Consider the following 27,853-nt stretch of genomic DNA (forward strand, 5'->3'; position numbering starts at 1 on the left):
AGGGGTTAAGGATGCTACTCCCCTGTAACCCAGTGTGCAAACCCACGGGACTGGCTTAACTCCTCCTGTTTCTATTCAAATTAACTTGAGCTATGCGAGTTTCATAACATTTTTGCTCTCTCTGCTTTCAGCTCTAGGTGACATGCACGTCCCATGGCAATGCTGATCTGAAACAGAGCTTTGGCTGTACATCTCTGAATTGTTCCCCCTGAAAGCTGTACATGCTCTGCAGAGTGCCTCTTGGCCACACTGTACCTGCCATCAGACAACAGATTTTAGGAAGAAGCTATCATAGACACACAAACATATGTAGCTTGATCCCTTCCCTCCAACACAGACGGACACACACAGAACCACCCCACAGTTAAATTCCCTTGGAGACCTCAGTTGCCTCCAAGTGAAACCAAGCTCTGCAACTCACAGCTGTCCTTCTGCCCAGGCAACCCTGACCCTCTCCTGCTGCCCAAGGGACACAGCTGCCCTTTCCAGATACTCTCTCACTCCACCAAGGCCATGGATGCTCCACTCTCTAAGGGGGGGGCTTGATTTTGGCACCTCCTTTTCTCACAAGCCAGGAAGGGCTTTCAGATCCAGCTTGTTCCCAAAGACAAGCAGCATGCCCCCAACCTTGTGCCACCACACCAAATTGAGATCCTTCCTCTGCAACATCTGCAGCTCAGCATTCTTCCCATCACCCTAGCATCTAGCTCTCAACTGCATACCACCCTATCCTTGCCTGGACATTCCTCCAGTTCTATTGCTTAGTGTTTGAGGGAGCAGCCTGCACATAAAGTAGGCTAGGAAAAAAGGTATCTGTTACTGCACTGAGCTGGTGCACTAGCTAGCAACAGTCACTCCTTAGAGCATCCAGGGCTGATGAGAAAGCATGTATTTTGTGTCTTTACCTACATCCATACACTGAGCAGCTCACACCTTTCTAGCCTGCAGAAGAGCGTGCAGGGAAATTGTTTTTAAACAAGGCTAGTGAATAAAAAGTCACACAAAGCTCAGAGCCAATAGTAACTCAGGGTGGAGCTGGGGTCTTCTCTGTAAGCCAACAGCCTGGCAAGATGTCCTTGCCAAAACCAAACCAAAACAAAAATCAAACCCTTGATTTGTCAGCTTTATGTAATTTAACCAACTCAACCCTTGTTTTCTCTATCCTAGATGGCCTAAGAACTGCCAAATCCAGCATTTGCACTAAGCTGCCATAACTTTCTCATCTTTTTGGCCCAATCAGTTACAACTGATTCTAGCAACATTTAGTGCTAGCCTTGCTTCAAGAGACTGTCAGACATACAAGTATTTTTCAAACAAAAAGTCTCCTTCCTGCAGCATCCCACAGCTAGGTGCTACGAGCCAGAGTGCTAATGCACAACAAACACGAGTCAGGCATGGCCATGGTGCTTGTACTGTCACTAAAGACTAGAGCTGTTGCCTCCAATTAATCCAAAGCTTCTGACTGTTCTACACCTCCTGTCTCTGCACTAGTGAGCATATTCAGTAATTTATTATGGAAATCAACAGAGGAAACAAACTTTCAGGATTCCCAGACCCTGGAGCCCTGGGAGATGCAAGGCTGTCTATACCCTCATCATAGCATGGTATGTGGAAACTCCCTCTTGAGCTGCAAAGTGTTTAAACACCCTTAGAAGGGACTGCCACAGCTCCTTTTCAGAAAGTCAGGAGTAGAAAGCTTCATATCCAGCCAGATTTAAGGGAAGCTCTGGCATCACACCAAGCGAAGATCACCAAGGGAAAATCTGGGAGGAAATGCTGTAGTCACAGACAGGTAGAACCTGTCAAGTTGAGCTGCATCTCAGCTTACAGGAGTTGGCCTTAAAGTCCATCACAAAAGCAAAGCCCTGCTATCTCCAAAGCCTCCCCAGAGAGGTAGAGGGGATGTAATCCACAACAGCCCAGATCTGTAGCTGATGCAAGCAGGAAAAGCATCTCACAGTGATAGCACTGATCAGGTGCAGCTTTTTGTGAAAAGTACAGAAGGAACACAGATGGCAGCTGGATCATGATGCAGGGAAAGGGGAGCCACGTGCAATTCTCTCCCTGTTTGGCATTGGCAAGACAAACCCTGGTGTCCTATAGCTTTTGTCACACCCTGCTCAAATGTTATTCTGACTAAATAATGGTAGCATAGAGAGACCTAGCCACCAGCTATCTCCATCCACTGCCAACACCTCGACTTTGCAGTGCATGCAGCAATCCACCTCAGCAGAAGCGGAAACCAGGAAGCAAAACCACAAGCAGATAAAAGTGTTTCATGGTCTTGCTAAATGATAGGGCCCATAAATAGCATGGTGGCACCACTTGACAGAGGCAGCACCTTCCCCAAGTGCCTATGAAGGGTTCCTCCGTAGCTCGTTCTGCAAGACAGCAATGCTGGTCTGGAAATCCAGCATCACTTTAGCTGCCCTTTAAGAGTAGGATATGGCAAGGTTCTGGGTAATGAAATCCAAAAATGTCTTCGTCAATTAATTATGGAGAAAGCTGTGCCATGCAAGCTCCATCTCACACCCTCCATCATTTTTGCTGCTCAATATAACTTTAATTAATCTTTCCTTTGGCAATTTGAAGGAAGGGTGAGCACGCTGCAAACACCCACTGAGTATTAAATTGATTTCCTGTTTTATAGTCCTCTTCCCCTCCCTATTGGACCAGCTATGATTTGTGGCCCTTCACTCAGAAGCATTTTTTTCACGCTAATATAATCCAAAGCCCCAAGCAACAATTGCATTCAGAAAAGTAACACTTCACACAGCCGATTGCTTCAGGCAAGCCTCTGCCAGCACAGAGTGGATCCTCCCTGCCCCCTTTTCTCATCCCCCTCCTCCTGTCACGTTGCATCCCCCCATAAGAATTCAAACCAACCACCTTATCTCCATATCTGCAGCATTTTTGCCTCCAAAATTGACAACATTTTTGACCTAAGTAACTACGCAATCAGATCTACATGCTGTCCATCCTGACATTCATAGCAGCTCATCTAAACTACCAAAGTACCAAGGCAAATCCACCTGCAAACACACCATCCTGGCTGTGGTATCAGGCTGGTCTGGTACCCCAGTTATCTGGACCTAAAACCTGAAGGTAGGAACTCCAATCACAGTTGAGCTCACCAACCCTCAGAAAGACACCACTCCACCTTGAGCTCACGGGGGTGAAAGGAATGTCTTCAGTGGCAGGCACACTCCAGTGCACTAGCTGAGTCTGGGGCAGGCAGGAAACAACCAAATGCAGTCCAGTTGTGTGACAACTGAACAAGCTCTTTTCCAAAAGACTATCCCCCCTCCAGCTTGTGAGGAACACAAACCCTGATTTTCACCGGTCACCTGGGGCAGTTAGGGATCACACTGTCACCTCCATGTCACCTCAAGGACAGGCACAGACTCCCAGCAGTTTGTCTCTGGTATTCCAGTCATTGTTCAACTTGACTTTGTCAGTACCATGGGCTGGGAGACCTTGACCTGAAACACTGCATCCCCCCTCAGCAGCTGTTCCACAAGAGAGACTTTCTGAGTCCTGGCCACCAGCTTCAGGCTCCTGGCAGGAAGCAATCCAGGTCAGACCTTCTCCTCAGGTAATTCCGATACCATGGGACTTGCCCTGAATTTATTCCTCAAAATTAAGTTGAGGAATAATAACCCTGAGATGGCAGAAGTAGACTTATGACCAAACCTGCTCTGACCCTAAACTTCATTTGGAACAGTGCAGTGGCTAAGCACTGTGCCCCCAGTTGAGGACATTCCACCAGCCACACTCACAACACAGAGTGAGCCATTACAGTTTTTTTGACTGCATCACCTGGGGAGGGAGGTTCTTCTTTCAGATGACAGGTTCCTTCACCAAACCTGCCCCTTTTCCCTGTTCTCACCCCAAGCACTGCAAGAGGGGAACGGGTGACCCCAGACAGACGAAATTTGGTGCCACCCACCTGCCCACAGAAAAAAAAAACGTGGCTTATCTCAAAACCAAAGAGAAACAGAGCCATTAGCTGAGCTGCATCCTCAAAAAAAAAAAGGTAGCAACCCAGGTCTGCTCAGAGCAAACTTTAAGGCAGGCTGACGATTTAAAACCACATGGTCCTGGATGAAAGGGGTAGTTCATGATAGATCACATCTATTCAAGAGCCAGACAAGGAACGCAAACATAGGCTTATTTTACTCATTGTTCTTTATCCACCAACACCAGGAAAGGAGTGTTGCAGCACTGCTGGAAGAGAGAAAAAAGAAATGGACAGCAGGCAGGAAAGAAATGGGAGCTATTTACGGAGGATAGCTAATTTGATCTGTTTACAGACTTCCCCTCTGAGAGCTCGGGGACAGGAGGGTGGCAGGGGGGTGGTTTCAGCCATTAAAAATACAACGTGAGAATCCATTAATTTTCCATAGAAACAATGTCGTCATAGAAGCGAGACAAATCCGATCAGTCATGCAAATGTGCTGATGTTAAATTCTCAGGCCTGGGTGGGGAATTTGGGTTGCCAAAACCACAACAATAAAGAGATCAGAATGAGATTAGCAGCCTGAGTGACTGCGGCACTGAACGGTGTGGTAGGGGCACGGGATGTGACCAAGGGCACCCCCAGACTATGGTGGGGCTCATGCCCTGAGCTGGGCATAGGGGCCTTGGCAGAACGGACAAACAAATGCCGTATGTGTATGAGCTCTTGGGAACCGGTCAAATGCCAAAGTCCTACTCTGCAAACCAGCAAGAGCCTCCAAAGACCACTGAGCTCACCTCAGGGAACGAAAGGCTCGGCACCCCACAGGACTGGGACCCTCACAAGCTGTAAATCACGGCATCAAGGAAAAGCAAGAGATGACAGCACAGGAAACAGGTGAGTGTGCCTCACAGCACAACACAGTGAAGTAGTACGCAACACAAGTTTAGGAGAGACACGAAGGAAGCAGATTGGCTACACAAGGCACCAGCTCTCTCCCAGGCACATGCCGAGCTGTGACAGTCTGAAACATGATACTGACATTACATTAATAAGGGGGAAAATACAAAACCGCATTTTTCCCCTTTTCAACAAAAACCCAAGCAAAACACAAAAGGGCATCATCAGATGTTATCTCCTTTCCTTCCTCTTCTCTCTAAAAGTCACACTTTACAAACACTCCCCATTGGGACATACTATGCACAGAAAATTACGACACCCAGAGCAAGAGTAGTAGAAAACACTCACCCTAGCAGCGAAGCACAGCCCTTCCTCACAAAGAATCCAGCCACCATCCAGGACTGGCTTCAGCACAAGTATTTAGGAGTTAAAAATAACCTTGGAAAATGAAGCGCTCCACCCCCTGCAGTACGCAAAACACAACTAGAGTAACGCCTGGGACGAGGATGCTTCCGGGTACATCTCACCACAGATGAAAACGGTTCAAAGACACGTACGAAAAAACCCCACAAAAACAAAGAGAGGCAGAATGCATCCCAAGAGATGCTTCATTATGGTTTGTCCATAAACCAAAATATCACTATTTGCCTGTAAAACTGCTGTTTGTGATGACATGCTAAATCTGAAAACATGCTGGGTTTATGTTTGAAGCCTTCAACATTTACAGCAAAGGAAACCCCTTCCACCTGTGCTTGCCAGTAGTTGCTGCTGCCCACAAGCCTCGGGAAGGGCTCAGCCCATTGGTGTCTAAGAAGGGGCACTCATACCAGCTCCTCAGGCAAGCTCCCTGCACCACCAGTTTGCTCAGAAACAGGCACCCGCCAAGTAACTAACCTCAATGCAGAAACTTGACCTCTAGTGCCATGTAATCCAAAGAGGTGGCTTTCCCAGAAGAGCACAATCCTACCAGGACACAGCAATGCCCCAGTTGGGTTCTGTGCACAGGCTGCTCCAAGGGATATTTGGTTCAGGGAGACAACTAGAGCCCCCTTAAAACACCTCATAACCCCCCGTAATTCCTTGCCTGCTTTAAACTCATACAAGAAAACCTGAAAAAAAACAGCAATCTCCTTTTGTCATCATTTGTATAAAGCATCTCCTGCTTCCCATTCTGCAGCTCGTAAGCCTTGTCAAATACTTCTCTGGATTTGCACCTTTACAGACAGGTGGCAAAGGCTCCAAGCAGCTCACCCCAGCAAACACTCTTCAGGTGTGGTTTGTGATGGCGAGCACTGCAAGGCTGTCAGCAGCACGAGCCATAGATTAATACTGCACTGTGTGGACATCCCTGTGTGGTACACAAAAATCACAGTGCTTCCCTTGTGGGAGAGGTTCACATCCTGTCATGGTCTTCCTTCAGGTAGTTCTTTCTGATGCCCAGATCCAATTCCTTTCCAGTCAGCCCTATCAGCACTGTTCCCAGAACTCTTCTTTCACTGCTTCCTCACCCTTTTCTGAGCCCTACTGCCATAAACTCTCCATTCTTGTCTTTCAGCATTAACTGTCATACAACAGCTAAACTCAGCCATTCAGCCACAGCAACCGCCACTGCACTCTCAGAACTCCCACCTTCATCTGTCCTATCACAGTTGGCATGCATAAAGTCAATGCTTTTAATATACAAGGTCATTTTTTATTGTCCCAGATATACATACCACAGCGAGCATCTAGGATTGTGCAGCAACATAACATCCACAAGGATTTAAAGTTCAGAAGCTGACACAGCTCCAGTTACGGAGGCATTTCCAGTACAATTTCTCCCTATACAAAGTTCCTCTCAAGATTCACACCCAAAAGCCAGTGGCGTCACAGGATTCTTCTCTCTTCAACAAGATCTCATTGCTCTACTTTTGCTAAGATTGCTCAAAAAGGTGTAGAATTGTGTTCTGGTCAAACCTTGGAGCTTTAGTCTGGTGTGCTGATATAGTAGCACACAAGTGGAAGACACAAGACAGTCACAGACTGTACAGTCTTCTGTTGACACAACTGATCCTGCGCCAGCAGTGAGCAAACAGGAAAGCAGTGAAGGGTTAAGTGTCATTACATCAATTCATCTTCTTTGTGCAGTAGGTGCCCATGAGAAGTTGGTCTCTGTTGACACACATCCTGCAATGTTCTGGTTATCTGTTTCACTTCAAGCGCTTAACTACATCTGGGTGCAGACATGTTCCCCACTTCCCAAGCGAGCCAGCTGCACCCTTCACTCGCTCAAACATCGATGACAAAAGCCTGCTCAAGAATATGCATCTGTTTCACGTATGGCTCATACGGCTAATTTAAACAGTTTCCATATGTTGCCAGAAAACTGTGACCAAATGCCACTTGCAAATAAATGGGGAGATTGTCTGGCTTCTACAGAGAAAGGTTTCATCACACAGCTTGGAGCAACAGCTCCTTTGTTCCCAGGTCTGCCTGGGCTTCCCCAGCCCTTTCTGCAGTCAGATGCTGCAGACTGGTCCAACACTATCTCCTCCTATGACTGTGCCACCACAGCAACATGGTTTATGGACTGGAGTGAGTAGTTTTTAGAGAAGACCTGTAACATACACCTGGACATGTGAAGACCTATCATGTCAGGCATTGCAATCGCCCCCTGCTCCAAAAAGTAGATCTGGTCAGGGAAGCAGACAATAAAATATCTGTTTGGAAATGCAGGAGAGGTTCTTAGAAGGATTTAAATATTCAAAGAGAAAAAGGACACAAGTGTCACTATTCTGTTTTCCTTGTCAGTAACGTCACGTCATACCAGCACCCCCAGAAAGTGCAGTGCAGACTCAGTGCCCTTTGGAACAAGCCCTGTAGAGTAAAACTTGCCTCATCTTTTCAGACAAAGTTGGCTGAAGTAGGCACCAATTGATGTCCCAAAGATATTTCTCAGGCTGTTCTGAAGCAGCAAATCAATTTTTTTTTAATTCAAGGTCAAGCTGGATGTCCCAGCTCTACAGCCCAGTGCTCCATCTGTGTTCTCTCAGCAAGTCTGCCAATGACACCAAGTTTTATAATGCAGTTGACACACTGGAGGGTAGAGATGCCATCTAGAAGGACCTTGATAGGATTGAGAGACGAGCCCTTGCAAGCCTCATGAAGATCAGCATGGCCAAGTGTGAGGTCCTGCACATGGGCCAGCACAATCCCAAGCACAACTACAAGCCGAGCAGAGAATGGATTGAGCAGCACTGAGGAGGACAACTTGGGTGTCTTAATTGACATAAAGCTCAACATGAGCCAACTATGTGTGCTTGCAGCCCAGAAAGCCAACTGTATCCCAGGCTGCTTCAAAACTATGCATCCAGCATTTTGAGGGAGGTGATTCTGCCCCTTTACCCTGCTCTGGTGAGACCCCACCTGGGGAACTGCATACAGCTCTGGGGTCCTCAGTACAAGAAAGATACTAAGCTGTTGGAGTGAGTCCAGAGGAGGGCCACAAAGATAATCACAAGGCCAGAGCACCCCTCCTGAGGGAGTTACTTGAGTTGGGTTTGTTCAGTCTGTAGAAGAGCAGGCTCTGGAGAGACTTTATAGCACCTTCTGGTACCTGATGGGGCATACAGGAGAGATGGGGAAGGGACTGTTTACAAGGGCATGAAGCAACAGTACAAGGGGTAATGGCCTTAAGCTGAAGGTGAGGAGATGTAGATGAGATAGGAGGAAGACATTCTTCCCTTGGAGCGGGGAGAGACACTGGCATAGCCTTCCCAGAGAAGCTGTGGCTGCCCCCTCCCTGGCAGTGTTCAAAGCCAGGTTGGATGGGGCTTTGGGCAACCTGGTCATGTGGAGGGTGTCCATGCCCATGGCAGTGGGTGGAACTAGATGGTCTTTAAGGTCCCTTCCAAACCAGTCTGTGATTCTATGATTCATTAGACAGATCACCTGCTGCTGACCAGCACCCAGGTGCTGGAGTTTACTTTCCCTCTTTGAAGGGTTTCATGTCCTTGCCACTTCACAAGGCAGTCATGCTTCAAGAAAGGTAGTCAGACCAAGCAGATGAGGGCATTCAGCTCCAAATTCACTTGCACACTGGGCTGTCTCACACTGCCCAAAGCAAGGGGACTCATATTTCACCGCAGCTATCCAACTTCCACAACTACTCACAATCCCAGAGCATCTCCTCCTTCTTTGGAGAAGCTGTTAGGGGCCACAGATGCAGTTAATTGAAGTCCCCCTCAAATCTGATGTAGGGTAAAGCACATTAAAAACTACTTATGCAATTGATCCACATGGCTTCTGTCATTCATAAATTCCTATGCATCGGATTTGCATGTAACCGATCCAGACAGCTGCAGACTTCCATAGGCACCAAGTGCCTGCAGGCAGAAGCCACTCCTCATGTAATCCTGTTAAACAGCTGGAATGAATGAAAATGCTGTGCAATTCAGCATACTAGCAGCAGCCACCTCTGCTTCTTCCACTGGTGATGCAGGGTCCTCCCCAGTTCATCCTCTTCCCATGGGTCCAAATTACAGGAGCTATTTCATGCCCTGAACTCTGCAGGATGGCTGGAGCACGTGCAAGTATGAGGCTACAGTAATGGGAGGCTGCCCTCAGAGAGCATTAGGAACGTATGCAGGTTCTCCATTGCAGTCTGTCTCCTCACGGTGAGACGCAGCTGTTGGGAACATCACGGCAGAACACACAAGTCTTGTCATGAACAGACTGGGTATAGAAGGAAAATCAACACACAGCCATCTCAAAGGCAAGGTGGAAATCAGATACAATGTAATTGCTACTAGAACCAGCTCCAGACTGAAACCAAAGGCTTTGAAGCCCAGAGGATCTCAGGCAGAAGCTGTTGGCCTTTTAAAGGCCCCTCATGGCATTCAGCATTGTATCACAACACAGCAGATGTGAGGAGCCAGAATAAAACCACAGCATTAAGTAATTTGAAAGAGGCACTATCAATCCTTTACCTCTTAGGAAAGGCCAGAAAGAGAGGTCACCCTGAGCCCCGTTCTCTCATGCAGCAAGACTTACTTAAAGCATCCATCAGAGGATGACATTCAACAAGGCTTATGCTTCACGCACAGGCAAACATGGTCTTCCTTCCACGCCTCCATAAACTGCTAAATCTTTCTTTGTGCTTTCTACTCATACTTGATCACTAATACATAAAATGCCCTGCAACTTCATGGAAACTGGAGCATCTCTCAATGAAGATTAGCTACAGCCAGTTTGTTCTCAACCAGCCCAATCCCTGATTCCCCTCACTTTCCACAGCTCATCAGTACTGAGAGAAGAAAGAAGAGGAGAAGGATGACTGTCCTCCTCAGGACCACATAGCAACACTGGTGCAGAGCATCAGCATACAATCTGCCCCAGTGCCACCCAGCTGTCTAAAAGACAGAGGGTTTTTTTGTCTTTGCTCAGTGTGCACTTCCCTGGCTCTGCAAGAGGAGAAAAAGTTTGCACTCAACAGAGAGATTTATATTTTGCCTGTATTTAATGCTGGTGAGGCATAGTTCAGTGTCCTTTCATACCAAAGGTGTTCCTATGGCAGGACATGGCACATGCCATCATCAGTCCCCTTCATCCCACAGCTGGATCTAAGCCAGGAACAGCGCAATGCAAACACGTAATTAGCAAATCACAACACGTAAGCAGGACTGGTGCACAAGCAACTTCAATTTTGACACTTCCCAGCCTTAATAAAATGACTTTACACAGGGAATGAAGACAACTTCTTTCCCTGACACGCTGTTTGTGCCCTCTGGATAGCAAACAGTCTTGTGTCAGGAGCGTGCCTGGCTTTGAAGTGGGAGGTTGACAAAAGCAGGGGGCGAAGGGGAGAGGGGACAGAGCTGCTCTGAGGCAGTTGCCAGGATTTAACACTGCAAGTAAGGCAGACTTCACTGCCTCTGTCAGCCTTGCTCCGAGGCAGTGAAGTCCTTTTTTGGCTCAGGCTCTGAAAACACTTCCCAGCCCCAGGCAGGCTGATGTCAGGAAAACTCCAGCTCAAAGAACTGCAAACTAGAAACTGGTCCCAGTTTCCTACAGCAGTACCCCTGGGCATCAGCAGGTCACCAGCATTCCTGGAGAAAGGAAGGTACCAGGAATGGGAACTGGCTTATTCATTGCAGAGGGACACTTGTGCTGGGACAGAAAGTAGACTGAGTGCCCAGGCATTTACTCCAGCAGCTGCTGATTTTCAACACCTCCTGCTCCTTCAGAAGATGCCAGGGACAGGGAATTAGCTCAGCAGGAGAACCCAAAGGAACTGTAGCAAAGTCTTTTACCTCCCACCATTACCAGAAAGGATGAGCAGGGTCATCTGTCACCCTCTCGGGGAGCAGGATTCCCATGCTCTGGATCAGTGGAAAGCAAGATGCAAGCACTTTTCAGAAGGACTGCCACCAAAGAGAGTTTCTCTTCTTCCAAGAGAGTTTTCCTTTTCTTCCCCCTCCTGTCAGTTATCCCTCCACTGCCACATCAACACCACACTTTTTAACCCAGTGTTCCCCTGCAAGGCACACACCAGTGCTTTAATATTAACCTTGAACAAGATTATGATCACCACAAAGAAGCATTGCCTAGCATGGAGGTCTTCCAGCTGTACCCTTCTGATTCCCCTCCAGATTTTGCACAGACCTGCAGCATGGCAGGACACAAACCTTGACCCACTCTTCATGCACCTGCAACAGAGATGCAAATCCACTAGTATAAAGGGATATTACCAGGGTCTAGAAGCCTGAGGAAGTTTAGAAAGATATTTAAGGAAGTCCAGAACACCCAACTCAGTTCCTAGCCTAGCATTCCTTAAACAAAGCAATCAACACATGACAATTGTTTCTCCATACTCAACTACACAAGTAGCCCCAAGTCCAGGTTTCATTCATTTACCTGGACATTACTGCCCTGCATCAGTCTTCATCAGGCACATTCAAACACTCCACAGCATTTGCAGTATACACACCACTCCTGAGATACATCAATGCAGTGGGGACTGTTGAACTACAGTGCTGACAGAGGGGTGATGTAAACACATCTACCCTATTCTTGTATTACTCAGCCAGGAGAAAACTGAGCACACCAAGATCCTTAAAATTTGTGTGTCCATAACAGGAACTGCTGCAGAAAAATGATACTCTCAGCACCACAGCATCCTTTCATATGAACAGTGTCCCTACTGCAGGACCCAGCACAGCTGTCACATAGGAACTGCGTATCATCAGATGGGGAACCAGTTTCTGTGGCTGGTAATGGCTTCACATGCTAAGCCTTTCTTTGTCTCCTTACCAGGTCTGACTTCACAAGAGAAGTCACAAGATCAATGACAGGAGGTCAGAGAGCAAATAAAAGCAGGAACACGTCAATATACTTCTCTGGGCTTACTGTTATTAGGTCCCTTTACATCCACATGCTAGATGTTGAAAGTCAGTCATGACTCATGTGAAGCCTCATCTGTTCCACTAGTTCTAGATGCAAGGTAATCAGCCATTGGGAAATTTGGGGAAGATAATCCAAGGAACTTCACAGATCTAGAAATGATAAATAAATCCCAAGAGAAAAATCCCTCCCAAAAGAAAAAAACATCCACTGCACTAACTACACATTCTTCTGCCGTCAGCTGAATGGACTATCTGAAGGAGGTGCACTGTCACTGCATGCTTTCCAGGTGCCATCATAATGAGGACAGGTTGTGAACGTTCACAAGCTAGGAAGTGCTGTTATCAATTGCCCTTTAAAGCTGCTTTTTCCTAAGCAGAATCCCAAAGCAGTGGAAAGCCAGCGACAGGCGCATATAGTCAAAGCTCTGCTCTGGAGCAGCATGCTCTGGGTTCATGGCAGCCACAGAACCAACTCACCGGCAGCGCTGCTCCTGTTGACACTGACAGAGCACACATTTATTCTCACCCATCTCAACTTCTCTACCCTGTCCAACACATCTGACTGAGCACTACTAGAAATCTACTACTGGCTCTACAAAGATTGTCTTTTTTATTCTTCTTAACCTCCTGGTTCATCCACTGACTGTCCACGTGATGAACACCACCAGCAGCCATCTGCAGATGCTACAACACAGAGCTACCTGCCTACATGCACCATACAACCACACCATGGCAGCCAGAAGCTTGGCTGAGACTAAATAAAAACCAATTTGTCTATCATCTTTCTCAGGGGTCCAGTAGTAAAGGCACAGTGTCCTTTCTTGAAGTCAAGGCCATCACAAACACAAGGTGCCTTCTGAAACTTTGTCCTCAGCCACAAAACCTCACCAAAAACTCTAACAAAGTAACAGGAGTTTCAAACTTCCAACACTAGAAGATGCCCAGATACTTGTGGTCAGTACGTCCCCTTCCGACACTGTCCTCCTTTCCATTACCTCCCACCAGAACTGTAGGCACTTCACTGGAGAGGACCAGCAATGCCACGCAGGAGCAATGGCATGCACACCCTCAGGTTATCCCCTCCTCACCCCAAGTAACTTCAGGGGCACATTCAGAATTATCCCTCAGACCTGAGCTGAGCAGTCAAACACTTTCCTGCAAAACGCGCTGGAGAGAAGCACTAAGCCATTTCCATGAGGTGTGGAGCACGGCTGCTCTGCCCTCAACAATTCCCCTCCTTCTCCCCTGCCAGCTCAGGGATCTCAGAGAAACGATTTTCTTGCAATAACAAAGGATGAGTATTTTCTGCTATAGAAAATACCTGCATTCCTCCAAATTTCCCCAAGTCAGAGACACAACACATGGAGAAGCTTTGGTCTAAAAGGAGACAGGGATGGAACTGGTAGGCAACACCAACTAAACCTCTGCCACAGCTGATGTGCTGACTCACAAGTGGGTATGAAAAGAGCAAAGGGATGCTGCAGTTAAGCTCTGGAACTTCTCAGCCCAGGAGGCTACAGACACTAAATGCTTATGGCTGGGTCAAAAAGGAAGCAGATGGAAGACAAAGCTATCCAAAATAATTAAAGACAATGAATAATCTCTGGCTCAGGGACTGTGGAGTCCACTGCAGTCAGGGACACTTTTTGGATATGTCACACTGTTTTACCCTGCTTTTGTACACCTCCCTTGGCATTTCCTGCTGGCCTGATGGAAAGAGGCTTCTGAGCTTGTTTTGAGGCAGATCAGCCATTCTTAAGTAGTAACAGTACATTTCTAGGGGATCATTTTAGCTTTAGCATAGCTCCAAATACAAAGAAACAGATTTATAAGAGGCCTTTAGAAACTATTTTTCAAGTGCTTATTCACACATTTAGGTTCCAAACTAACTTTAAAATTCTGGTCTGAACTGCCTTGGAGTAAAAAAAAAAAAGATCATTTTTTTATAAAGCATTTTTAATAAAATGGCAGGATGCAATCATCTCTCTGGGATGTTCCCAGAGAGGAAACACACTAAAGCATGCAGTATATTTGGCACTGAATGACAGGCCAAGGTATGTAAGCAAAAAAGGAATAATGTGGTTACCAGCTGGTAAACTACCAAACACAGAGCACCACAGATCAGCCTCTGTGGCTGGAAAGCTTCTCCAATTGTCCCCACTAACAGTTATATTCTGACACAGCTCAGAGATCGACAATAACAGGTTGGATGGTTCCTGCCAAACCCCAAAGCACCACAAACAGTTTCAGAAATGGAGGGGGTGTTCAGAAGAGCTTGCTTTGCAGGGCCCAACTTCCAGGCAGCGAGAGGTTGAGAGAGAAAATGCAAAGCTGAAATCACCCCCAGACACATTCAGCCCGTTCAAAGCTTCCAGCAGTGGGATTTAGCTGGAGCTTAAAGCAGTTCTCTGTGACTCTTTGTCACAGGAGTGTAGGTACAAACAAACAGGAGCTGGGACAAAGGGAGTCAACGCACATTTTATTAGTAAAAAGTTAATCGGCTTAAAGTGTGCAACTAAATAAGCAAAGCTTACATTAAAGTGACCCGCCAAGAAAAGATGCCATGGAAATAAAGTTATAGGAAATACAATATAGTCTCTATGTTCTTTTGTAATCCAGCATGATAAATATTCATGATTCTGGGTTAATGGGGTACCCAGCTCTCAGCCACCACAATAGTTTTTTGTTTATTCTCAAGACCATGAACTTTGGAACCATGAACCTGAATTTCAGGACTCCACACTCACGCATGTTAGCGAAATTCAGGGCAAGGCAGGGGGATAGAGACAACACCAAGACCGTGGCTTGTGAAAGTGTAACAGTGGCTGCTGGCAGGATTTTTGATAATCCATAATAAGAGCCTCAGGACACACAGGACTTCTGGTGTATTCATCACCCTCTCCGCCTCACCACCAGCAGAAGAGTAAGAGAAGCATCACCACCTATACCACAACTCCAACCCTCACCTCCAGGACATGGCTTATTCCAGAATTTCTCTCCCTATAGCAGAACGGTGTCCTCAGGCCAGTCCTCAAGGGAGCAGCAGCTGCCTGCATCACACAGTGGCACCAAGGGCAGAGGAGATGTCCTCTCCTTACACAGGAAGGAAGCTCTGTACATGCTTAGACACAACCCCTCGAGCCTTTGCATTGACTGAAAGGACATTTTGGCATTCTGAAAACAGTCCTGCAGGGAGAGGCCACCAAGCTCCAGCCCAGCATTCACACTGGACAATAAAGTGTCCCAAAATTTTAAAGTGTTCCAAACCTCCCTAGCCAGCCCTACCTCTGGCTGCTCCTCTGACAGCGACGCCTTCTGCTGATAGCAGTATTGCCAGCTTTCCCAGTTTTGCTATGAGACTTTCCAACGTCTGTACTCCAAATAGCATTAACAGGTAATTTCTGTCTGTACTCCAAATAACATTAATTGCTCCCCCTTTCAAGGCATATCAGCAGCTCTTGGGGTTTATGAAGGACATGAGGAAAAACTTTTTTCTTTTTAAAGAACAACATAGAAACAGAAAGTTCAAGGCCTTCAAAGCAATATGAGGAAACAACTCTAAATGCTGAATCAAATGCATTAGGACTCTTGAGCCTGTTGTTTGTTTCCACACATCCACCCACAACTAAAAGCAAAGACCACTATGATCTGGTAAGGTCTTTGGGAATTTTTGGTGTATCCCACCCACAAAAGCATACACCCTCTTTCCCTACAAAAGCTTCCTATTAGCTTTTCCCCCTTCTCCCACATAACATCCTGAATGATGAGAGCAAGCCTTCAAACAGCCTGGCACCACGCAGTCTGTCTCACTGAGAGGTGGGAGCACAGCTCTCCACATCAGGACCAGTCCACTTGGTCTGCAAAACAGAGCTCATCTTCCTTCACTGGCCCCTCAAGGCTTAACTGCCCACTTTAGAGACTGTGCAGCCTAATATGTGTAAATTGATAGGATCTGTTCTTTATGCATCTTCCTTTGGGACAACCTAGATGACAAACCTCACCACAATGAGCTTTATTTCTGCTTTTGGACAGAGCTCCCTGTGCTGATCAGCTGAGCCTTGGAAGCAATAGGTCAGGCAGTGTAAAGGCCAACCACTTCCTCAGAATATGGCTTCTTGTAACAATAGAAAAATCTTTATGAAACAACAATGCTCCCTTAGATTTTCAGTTGCTTTACTTCTACCACAAAACATCCGTACATAAAGAGAAGGAATTTAGAAAGAACCATGAAAGTTGAGGAATTAATACAAAAGGTAGAAGTTTACTTATGGAAGGAAAACTATTTCTCCAACTAGTAAAATACCTGCTTTGAATCACAGAAAGGCTCTGTCTAAAAATCAAATATGTTAGTAACCAGCAATACCCTTCTCAAAACTGAGGTATCCTGCTCAGAGAGCACAGATTAACGTTTACCTTTGTAATACTTCATCTTTGCAATAGCTGCATTAGCATAAAGATGACTGTCCAGAGAGAGGAGCACACAGATGTGCACAGGAGGAGGGGCACTTGTTGGGAAGAAACCATTTCCCCATTGCCCATGTGCAATTTCGCACAGGATGTCCTGCTCCTCCTGAAACAGGGGACACCCCGTGCTTCCGCCCAGCTCCAAGGACATACCTCATCCCATCATAATGAGCCAGTGCGACAGCCCAACCCTGGCAGCTCCTCCCATGTCATACCAAGCAAGGCGTAGCTATGAAATACAGAGGTTCTGCAAAAGCGTCAGGACCCAGGCACCAATATTACCCAGGAGGATGGAAGGAGGTGGCACACTTGATGGTTTGAGGGTCCTAATTTCATACCTGCGTGCAAACGCCATGGCAAATATGTCACACCTCTACCCGGAGATGAGGGATTGCACAATAGGTTAAGAGGCTGAAAGGACAGAAAATGCTCTTCATGTTCAGGGCAAAGAACAAAAACAAACAAAAAAGGCAGCCAGGAGGTTTTATTCCTCATCTCATCAGCCCATTACTAACCAGCAGTTTACCTTGACAACAGAGCTTTCCAAGAAAAGGCAAAGACTTGGGCACTCAAGCAACAGCCTTAAAGAGATCCCAGTGCTCTGCCCAGGAAACAGCAACATACAACCCCCAGCATATCACATATCACCTTCCTACTGAAGCATGACAAAGAAAAGAATATATGACAGAAGAGGCCAAAGAGGGGAAAAACAGAAATCAATGGGATCTAACAGAGCGTGACGGAAAATCACTTCCCCCATAAAAAGAGGTTACTTGCCAGGTTAATGAATCTTTTCTGTTCTGTACTTAGACACCCAGGAAATGGACGGGGTCACAGGAGCAGTGTGGGTGGGAACGCAATCCCTAGAACACACTTTCAAGAACAATCAAAGGTTAGAGATTAAATCCAGGCAGCGGTCAACTGCACAACACTCCAGCAGCTTGATACACGGGGCAGCTGCAGCTCGGAGCGTCACGGAGCTTCCGACATCAACAGCACAGCAAATAACCGTCTTCTCTTCCAGGTCAAAAACCAGCCCAACAGGCCACCCCAGCACACCCCACTCCCTGGGTCAGCTCCAAGAATCAGAGCATCTCTGCATTCCCAGGCCAGGGACACCAGCCAGGACGAAGGTCTGTAGGTGACCGCAACAGAACCACAACAACCACACCTGCTGCATGAGTAGCTCTGAAACCTCTTGGCCTACCAGCCAAATTCTCAAAACTCACTTTTAGGCAAAAAGCTGTGCCTTATACTTGTCAGGATTGTGCAGACAGCAGACAAACCAACAGAGGAACATCTGGAGAGCAGCAAGGTACAAGAAGATCTGATCGCCACAGACACCTGAACTACATCTCTGTAGTATCAAAACACATCTATAGCCAGATTCATGCAACTTTGAACTGCAATTTCTTCTAACTGGAGACCTCCTGACAGACTCCATTAAAGTAGTACAGACTAGACTCCATTAAAGTAGTACAGACTGTTGTGATCTTACCACCCTCTGCCTATATCTAGCATGAGCTCCTGACAACACCACCCAACAGATCACCCAACTTCAGCCCAATATAGTAAGGGAAATGCAGGTGCATGATTTCCATCCTTCTCAAGGCCAGCTAACTCACAGGTCACTATGAGGTTCCCCACTGTCTGTCAAGTCCCTGGCTTTACAGGGTTATTTACCAACTGCTGTTTCTTAGTCCAGGGCTTCTTGAGTCCAGTACAGCTCAAACACCTTTGCCATGCAGCTATCCAAGCTTCTCCTGCAGCACGTGCCTCATTTTGCTACCCAACTTCTGCAAAGGAAACATGGACAATTCAACCAAAAGCTCCCTCCATTACCTGTATTTGACGCAGTCTCAGGATACCCACATCACACAAGACAGCTGCTTACAACAGTTCCACTTCACACCACTAAAGCCTACTTTCTGTCCCAAGGAGCTACACCACAAGCTCCAAAGCAGGTCTAACAGATTTCTACGGGAGAGAGTTTTAATCTTGCAGGTCCAGTGCATCCAAGTATTTTTATATCTGGGGAACTGTAAAGCAAAACCGATGCCTTACTGAGAAAATATGTTCATTGCACAGCATCCTGCCAACACATCCTCTACTTCCACGACAGACACCTGCCCCTGGAGCAGGGACTGGCCCCCCTGCTAAGAACACCCACCACTAGTAGGAGGCTGGGCACAGTTATATACAAGTCTCTGTCCTCCAAACTCTGCCCTCTGAAATGAATGAATGATCTGAGCACATCTCACCTGAAATTCAGCATCCAAAATACCAACTAAACCAGCTAAGTTTGGCAAAGTTCAGAGCAACTGAAAACACTGTTGATGAGGCAATGCTGTTTGCAGGCAGAGCTAAGTTCAAAGTCACACAGAGGAGGTGTGGGACACTGGAAACACCCACAGCTGTGACACGAGATGTGGAGAAAGGTAATGCTCAGGTCCTTCCAGGACTGCACCAACCAGCTTCTAGTAAGCAGACAAAGGAACTGAACTGTACTCCAACACTAACTCTCAATACGAGGAGATAAAATGCTCAGCAGACTTGAACTTCTGTCTCACAACACGATTTGCTCTACAAGCAGCTTTTTGGGTTTGTGGATTAGGGAGGTTAAACAGATGCTTTTTGCTTGGGTGCTGACAGTTGCCCAAATCAAAATGACTTAAGAGGATGTGAATTTCCATTCAGGTGTAAAGCTGAGCTGATTCACCGACCAGCAGCAGCTGCAGATCTCTGCCAGTTTGTATCAGTCAAACCTAAGGGTGATTTACCAGTGGCTGGGGTTTGGTGTGGGCTTCCTTCTCAACACACAGTTAAAAATTTCTCTCCATTCCAAGCTGGGCTGACACAAACTGGCCAAGAAAGAGCAATCAATCATTGAGAGTTCTTTAATCAAGGGCTTCCTTGCACATTTAAGCAGTTTCTATTGACAGGGAACCTTCCTGTTCAGGAAGTGCTGGAGTGGCTCTGAACATCAAAGTACAGGCGCCCTCGGAGATCAGCATTTCTGGGAGCTCAGCGACAACAAAGGGAGGGGGGAAGCAGAAGACTCAGTCACTGAATCAAAACAACAGACAGTTTCTCCTCAATCATCCACCCTTTCTAAGCACTGAAAGCACATTTCAGCACTAGTTGAAGCAGTGCTGTTGTGGGTTTGTACCCGCAATACTCATGATCCAGGACAACCGGGTCATTCAGCGTCAGAAGTGCCTCCTTCCCTTCAAGGTAGGCTGGCCCCAAAAATATCCTACAGAGCTGTCCCAGTACCATCTCCTTGGCACAGACAGCTCTGGACAGACTTACAGAAGCCAACCCCATTTCCCTGTGTTTTTTCGAGGGCAAGGGGAATTGGCACAGCAGCCCAACTCCTGCAGCAAACATCCGGCTGCACAGAACCGGTTCCTCAAGGAACACAGCAGGTCAATGCACACCATTTCAAAGGGCTGCTGTTCAGGTGAGCGACAACAGAAGAACCTATGACCACTGGAAAAACAGCAGGAGTTACTGCCAGGGTAGGAGAGAAGAGGAGAGAGAGGGTACTCCACAGCCCAGGAGAGGATGCTTCAGGAAAAGGAAGACAAAAAAACCATCCAAAACAGATCAGTAGGAAACACAGAGGGAAGCAGGCAGAGAGCACAAGGGTTTCCACAGCAAAGGCATTGTGGAAAAAAGGGAAATGGAAGCATTAGAGAAAGGAGGCTAGAAAGTCTGGTGTATCAGGCACACAGCACCCACAATTTCCCCAGTACAGATGTGCGAGCCTGAACACTGCAGCGGGTGTTCATAGTCACACAGCTCTGCCCCACTCAGGCACAGCATTAGCAGAGAGACAGAGGTGAGCTACCAGGAGAACCTAGCCAGCTCTCTGTTTAGCTGTCTAGCAAGGTGTAAACACACTATGCATGACTGCAAAGGTAGAATATAACTGCACAATGGGAAATTGCATCAAACCAAAACCCTGGGCTTTGTAGACTTTTGAAGCCTGGGAGACTGGCTGCTGCCAGTTTGTAAGTGCATGGAGGGCTCTGTGACTCACTAACCTAATGCTACCAGATGCCTGAGGAACGAGCAGCCCTCCTTGACCAAACCTGTGTGGGTTATGGCCAAAGGCATACCCCTGTGAACTGCACCCAGGCTACCAAGTTCAAGAAGAGCTCTACAAGGCCTTTGTGAAGAAGTATCTATGACAGATCCAAACACCTTTTCCTCACCCTACCAGGCTTCTTTAAGGAAATAAATGCCCCCATCCTAAGCTTGCCCATCGCTTAATCCCAAAGTGTTGGAACAGCACCAAGCATTATATCTCACACAGGACAAGCAGATCCAACACACCCCAAGAAGTGCCAAAGATCAAGCACGTTTTTGTCAGATCCCAAGTCAACAGCTAAACACTGGATGGACTTCAGACCTGGATCTCAAGTACTCCTTTGCCCAGGGATCAAAGTTTTGCTCTTAAATACCTCAGGCTTTTGTTCCTGGGGATCTCAATCAGAAGAAAATGGTTGGTGGCTATTTTTTTTCTTTAAGCCACAGCCATTAGCTTGCTCTTGGCCAGGATTAAAATAAAAGCCACCTTAAACCTTCCCTTTGAGGGGGTAAACTTCTGCTGCAGGTCAGCCCCACTGCAAAACACAGCCTCCCCAATGGGAAACAGCTGCATTGCCAAATGTGTATAAAGACAGGGTGTCTCCAGTAGCCCTGACCCACCTGTTTTCCGTTCTGTAACTGCTGTCACCTCCCCAAGCCAGGTAAATTAAAGACTGAATAACCTGCTCTCTCATTCTTTCCCAGACCACCCAAAAAGACTCAGTCAACTTCCTCCTTGAGCATTTAACCCTTTCCACAACTTACTGGGAGCAGGGGTGGGGGGGAACCTAAGGGGAATGATTGCCCATAAGGGCTTTCTCCTTCCTCTATAAATGTTTGTATCAGTGCTGAGGACTGAGTTATGTCCCAGACGTTTCCCTCAAATCACATGTGTAAGTATTGGTGGCAAAGAAAGGAGGAAGGAAACTTTCTCTGTTGGAAGCCCATATGGCTTCAAATGTCAGGAGACCAAGATTCAGCAACCAGCACGACCACCACACCACATTGACCACCCTTGGGTGAGCCACTGGTCCCATCACCACCTTCTACAACTCAGAGCCCCATGCCAGATGCACTGGTGCCTTCACTACAGCGGCACTGCCACTCACCTTGGCTTTCCATGCCAGCTCTGGGGCTTCAAAGCTTTACAGAAAAGCTGTAAGATGGCAAAGGATATTCCTCCTGGAATTCCCAAGGGAAGGGCAGGTTAGCATATGCCCTACCAGTGCTGCTGTCATTGCCAAACCAAACAGGGCAACTTGTGAGACAGTAGGAAGGCCCTCATCAAGAGCTGAGTGGGCTGGATCCACAGCATGGCCTGCAAAGAGCTTTCAGGTTTCCCTGCTAAGTTGATGGATCTGTGCTTCCAGCAGAAAAAACAGCACCTGCCTCCCACTCAATACCCAAGCAATACTCAAGTGACCCAGACTTCACAGTATTGAGTATTCTCCCCTTTCTCATTTGATTACCCCTGCAAGGCTTTCAGTTGCTAACAGTGAATTCCTCAGCTGCCCACAGAAATGCCTGCACGCGACTTCAGATGTTTGTGGCTCAACCCAAATGAAACTCGCTGCTTCCAGAACAAAAGGCACTGTGCCTGTACAGAGGGAGAGCTAGGAGGAACAGAATGACAGCAAAGCACGATTTATGTCTCTCCATGAGAGCTTCTCTCAGGACAGCACTCGTTAAGGGTGTGACACCTCTGGATGGCGTATTTAGAAGCTGCTGGATCAAACTGGCTGATGGGGAAAAAACCAGGGATGTCCAGTGGTACTCTGCAAATGGGCAAACAGCATCCACTCTCAAAAGAGCAGTGGTGTGGCAGGAAGAGCTGCTCTGCCACTGCAGACCTGCTCCTCCAACAACTTTTCTAAAGCAACAGGATAGATGGGACTTGTGCGCAGTTCCCCAATACTGCCCCCTCACACTTCCCACCTCAGAGCTTACATAGCCAGCACTCCACAAAATCTCCAGAGACTGACTCACTTGTCCACTGCCTTCCCCCTGCAGAGTCCCAGTCCCATTTTGCAGCCTCCCCACACCCAGTCTGCCCGCTCACGGGCTCTGCAAGCAACAGCCCAGTGCAAAAAGCCATCACCAAAAGCCATCACCGATCAATGTCTCATGGAAAGAAGCTGAGATGCAAGCCTCATCTGTACCTACATGCAATTCCTCCTCAGCATGGCTCTCCTCAGCAAAGCAAACCCTCCCAAAGGGTACCAGAGACATGCTTGGGCAGCAGGAGCCCATGACCTCTTTGGCATCTGGCTCAGGAGCACACCACTAGACAGGCAGGTCTGCCTGTCTCCTTGCACACACATCTGAACAGAGAAACACCACGCCACCCATTTGGCCTGGCAGTCAGACCATGTCTAGATTTGGACATCCTACAGACAGGAGATGTCAGAAAAAGAATAAACCGCCTAGCCAGGCAGACACAACTGCCCCAAGAAACAGGGGACTCCAGCACAGGACACCTTCCATGGTCCCCACCCTGGAAAAGGAGCTGCTGAGGGAGATGCCAGGCCTTGCAAAATGACACCGCACCTCTGGCTCACAAAAGGCACCATACTAGGAGCCAAAGTACCCAGAAACCAAGATGTTGAGAGACACTGCAGCTGCTTCTCCTCACCTGCAAGTGGAAAAGCACCTCATCACAAGCTTGCCACTGGAGGGAGGGAACAGGTCATCAAGCCTCTAAATATCCAGGGGACAAATTATTCAGTGTCCAGCTCCCCTTCCTATCTATGTCTCCCACCTCCCCTTGCTGACTGAAGTTGGACTATACCATATCCAGGGTCACTTTGAACATCAGAGACTCTGCTCTTCACCTCAAATGAAAGTTCATATACGCCTGCACTAAAATAACCACCAGAACAAATTGCAGCCTATTTAATTCCTTTGGTTCCAGCTTGCCTGAGGAGCCCCAGAAGGATGTGCTTGTTTTATTTATCAGGCATCCAAAGTTGCTTCTGCTGCCTGTCAGGCAGCCTCACTTAGACCTGCACCCTGGCCCGGGTATCTTTAACTGGACCCTCTGAGCAGCAGATCTATCCAAAGCACGTCAGGCTTACAATGTTTTTCCATCTGTAACGGAGCAGATCTGGGCAGGAATCTTTGTACCGTTGCCTTTGAAAAGCTTTGACTTGCTGCATCACTCAGCAAAACCCAACCAGCAAAGTCAGCACTGTCACCGACCCTGGCAACTCCATCCAGCAGCCTTGCCTCGGTTACCCCTTTATCAGCCATCCAGGCCTTCTGTCTTCTCTTTCTACCCTATCAAGCAGGCAGATCAGCAGGCTCAGACTGAGGAAAGGATATCCTGGATGGCTGGAGCTAAGAGGCTGAGCAGCAGTGGAGCTATGACAGATAGCCGAGCCCCGGTAACTGGGAACGTTTATACCAGTAGCTCTGTAGTTGCAGAGATTTAGGGAGTTACTGCCCTGTGATGTCTGTCCTGCGTTGCTCTTGGAGATTATTACACCCTTAGCTAATGCAATGGAGAGGAGCATGTGCCAGGCTTTTCACTCCCAGTCTAGCAGACGAACCACCGACAGTCTGCACTCAACCTCAGGGCATGAGCTGCAAGGGTGAGGAATTGGCAAGCTTTCACTTCATAACCTGCCAGATCCATCAGGGCCCCTGGGTCACAGCCATTAGCCTGCAGCAAAGAAGTAGTAAAGCCCTATAGTTTTAGCAGCTTTGGAAAACACATAAGCAGAGCAGCAGTTTGTCTTCACCACGGGCTAAGAGCTTGCACACAATCTGCAGCCACAAGACCGTGCACAGAAGCTTGTGCCTACAGCAGCAGTGGAAACACGACTGTGAGGCTGACAGCACCAGCTCTGTTTCCACAGACCATAAAAAGCTTTCCCTTGCAAAACATACCAGGCACAGGAGCTTTCCACAGCAGGTCCACAACCTCTGCCCTCTCACCAGTCATGCTTCTAGACATGTCCCACCCGTGCAGAAAGTCAATCCAAGGAAGTTAAGATCTGTCACTGTGATATCACATCAGGACAGAGCATGGCAGACTTCCTACATAGGCATGAGACAACAGTTGTGCCCTGACAGAGAGCCCACCTTGGAGGGGCAGCTTCATTAGAGGTGTGCTTGTCCTCACCTCGTTTACAGCAATGGATCTCTTCGCTCACTAACCTTGGCTGGACATCCCTTCAGGGTGGCATTCACAGCAGTGAACACCTGCTTGGCTCTGTTGATGGTTTTACATTGGAAGAAGGCGGCAGAGGCTGTGAATACAAGGCAGGGGGAGGAGAAGAGGCAGGGTTCATGTGATACAAGTCCTGCTTACTCCTTTTTGGGGCTGACTTTAAAAGCTAGAGCCATTCAGTACACAGAGATAGGGTGGCACATAAGGAGTGTCTTGTTCCCTAAGTGCTGTGCAGGGGTGGTTGATACAGCCCACATGGAAAGAGTGCCAGAAAGCACAGCCAGGTAGGACAGGCTGGAAGAGCCAGAGGCTCTTTCTTCTACAGAAAAGACGACTGAAACTTGAGAAAGCCGCTAACAGTGCTCAGGGATGACAAAGGCTGCAGAGAAGCAGAAAGTAACATTCTGTCCTCCACAACCACCCGGGGTAGGTGAGAGATGCAGACTTCAACTGCAGCACCAGAGCCTCAGTTAGGCAACTGAAAAGCCAAAGCAATGCTGGCTGGGCTGCCTGGCAGCCTCCACCAGAGACAGATGTTGGCCAGCAGTGTCAGAAGCTCCAGCCTGGTCCTGGGCTCCAGGAAAGGACCCTGCAACCTCCAGAGGTCTTGCCTTCACTTCTATTAGAAAGAAAACACTGGGAAAGCGTTAGAGGCAAACACTGAGAAGTCAGAATATAAAGATCATTTCTGCAACTGATCCTGAGGAAAGTGAATTGACAGGAATAACAGGGGTAAGGTTTTTCTTCCCACAAGGACAGGAGGTGAGGATGTACAATGAAGGGAGGCTGCTTTTTGCAGTCTAGGCTCTTCTCCATGTATGTGCAGAAGCAAGAGGCAGAGAGCCTGGAAGATGAGGGGACTGCAGGAGAAGGAAAGGATCTTACAGCAAAGGCAAATAAATGACAGATTAGGGAAATAACTATTTCTTTCTGCCACAGGTTCCTTGTCTGACGTAGGTAAGTCAAAGTAAATACTATGTGGTCTTTAAAGGAGCATCCTCATCCTCCACGTACCTGACCTGACAGTAATACCAAACAGCCCCAAGTGCACGAGACACACTGGAAACAATGCCATACTTTGGAGAAGAAAGCAAGTAAACCCAAAGCTACTATACCTGCAGCTCTTCAGGCCTGAACCACAGCCATATCACTAACACCTAGCTTCACTGGAAAGAGAGATTAATTCATTACTACTGAGCAATTAGACACAAACACAGTGAAAGCATATTTGGATGGGCTGGGTCTAATATTGATTAAAAGAATAATAAAAACAAAACAACCCACCAAGCCATACATCATATCACAAATGACTTGCTGATCAATGGAATGCTTTGTGCAAAAAATTCTCAGTAGCAAGAAGAGGACTGAGATAGATTTTGGAATAAAATCCACCACTCTTAATACAACCAGCACAAGATGCCAGTTAAACAACTTGCAATACAAGGCAGAGGAGCTCTGCTAGATGAGCTCTGTGAAAGCAACGTCTATGTGAGCAGATACAGCCACAAGCCTCCTAAACACAGTTGGGAGAGAGCTGATAACAAGGGAAGCTATCACCAAGGGACACTGATGAACCGTTAGGAGAGCACTCAGTGGGGAAGAGCCCCAGTTCAAAAGAGAGACCAAGAACACCACACAGAAAAAAAACTCTCTCCTTTTTTCGATTATGCATTATGAAAATAAGACTTTGCACAAAGTTCTCTGTCAATGGAACAGGGCTAACAAGGCATCGATTGCCAATTTCCCAGCAGAGAAGCAATTCACAAGAACACATTTGCCGACAGCTGGAACCAAAAGGAGTAACAGCCACACCAAGAGCACGGAACCGGTTTTCCAAGGAGAAAACCTGGGTTGTGCATATTCCCTCTAAATAAAAGTATCGAGGATGACAGAAGAGAAACCAAACGGTTAATAGGGGCCACTACGAGGTCAGGAACAACCGAGAGCAGCCAGTCACGGGGGCGAAAGACTCGCAAAGGGGAAGGAGCAGCTGGAGGCTTGCTGGAGAGAATGCGTTTAAAGCCACCCCGGGCCGGTGTCACCGGCCCCCGGCCCCGGGGAGCCCCGGCAGAGCCCCGGGCAGAGGCGGCCCGCCGAGTGCCGCCGGGGTCCTGCCCCCCATCCCGGGGCACGCGCCGCAGCTCCGGGCCGGCCGGACCCAGGACAAGTTGAAACAGCTGCCAACAGGCTGCAAAAATGCACGGAAAAAGCTTATAGGGGGCAGGGGAGAGAGGGATACGACACCACCACTGAAACGAAAAGCACCGCCGGGCATATGCCTGGTTCTGCGGAGGGGGTCCTGCCTGGGAGGGGCGGATAACAGGTGAGTGAGCGAAGGGGGCGGAGGGGGAGGGGGGGGTGTGGGGTGGTGTTTTACAAGGCCCCAGGAGGAGGCTCCGGCCCGCAGGTAACGGGGCGACGGGGGCGGGCAAGCGGCAACCCACAGCACCGGCGGGGCAGGGAGCTACTGGGAAGCCCCCCGGGTGCCCTCTGGGATTTGGGATGCCGAGCGGGATGCCGAGGCGGCTCCCGGCCGGAGCGGAGCGGGGCGGGGGTGAGGGGGGGAGGGGCGGGGAGGTGTCTCTCGCTGCGGCCAGGTGAGCTCGTGGCCCGTCCCGCCGCGCCGGTACCGGGCGACACCGGGCTACCGAGAAGCGCTTCGCAGGGACACCTGTCCGCCACCGCCGTGCTTGCAAACTTCTCCCGGAGTTGCATCCCGCCCGCTCCCCTACCGGCTTTGCACGGGTCGCGGTACTCCATCAGCTCCTCCGCCGTCTCCGGGTCCCCCACCGCTACGGCGGCTCCCCGCCCGCCCGTCCCCGTAGCGGGTAGAAGTAGCAGCGACAGCAGCAAGCGGCGGAGCGGGACAGCCCCGCAGCCCAT

General features: G+C 48.2%; 1 protein-coding gene across 1 annotated transcript in view; it reads right to left on the reverse strand.

Moving 5' to 3' along the window:
- Window positions 1–27,853, reverse strand: part of TLL2 (tolloid like 2) — a gene marked incomplete at both ends in the record, with an annotated part of 93,399 nt that extends 65,546 nt beyond the window's left edge. The window contains one exon of the mRNA XM_084264367.1: window positions 27,703–27,853. Coding sequence (XP_084120493.1) covers window positions 27,703–27,853 — 151 coding nt within the window. The remainder of the gene's footprint in view (window positions 1–27,702) is intronic.

The sequence above is a fragment of the Gallinula chloropus genome (assembly GCF_964237585.1).
Source record: "Gallinula chloropus genome assembly, chromosome: 5".
NCBI lineage: Eukaryota > Metazoa > Chordata > Aves > Gruiformes > Rallidae > Gallinula > Gallinula chloropus.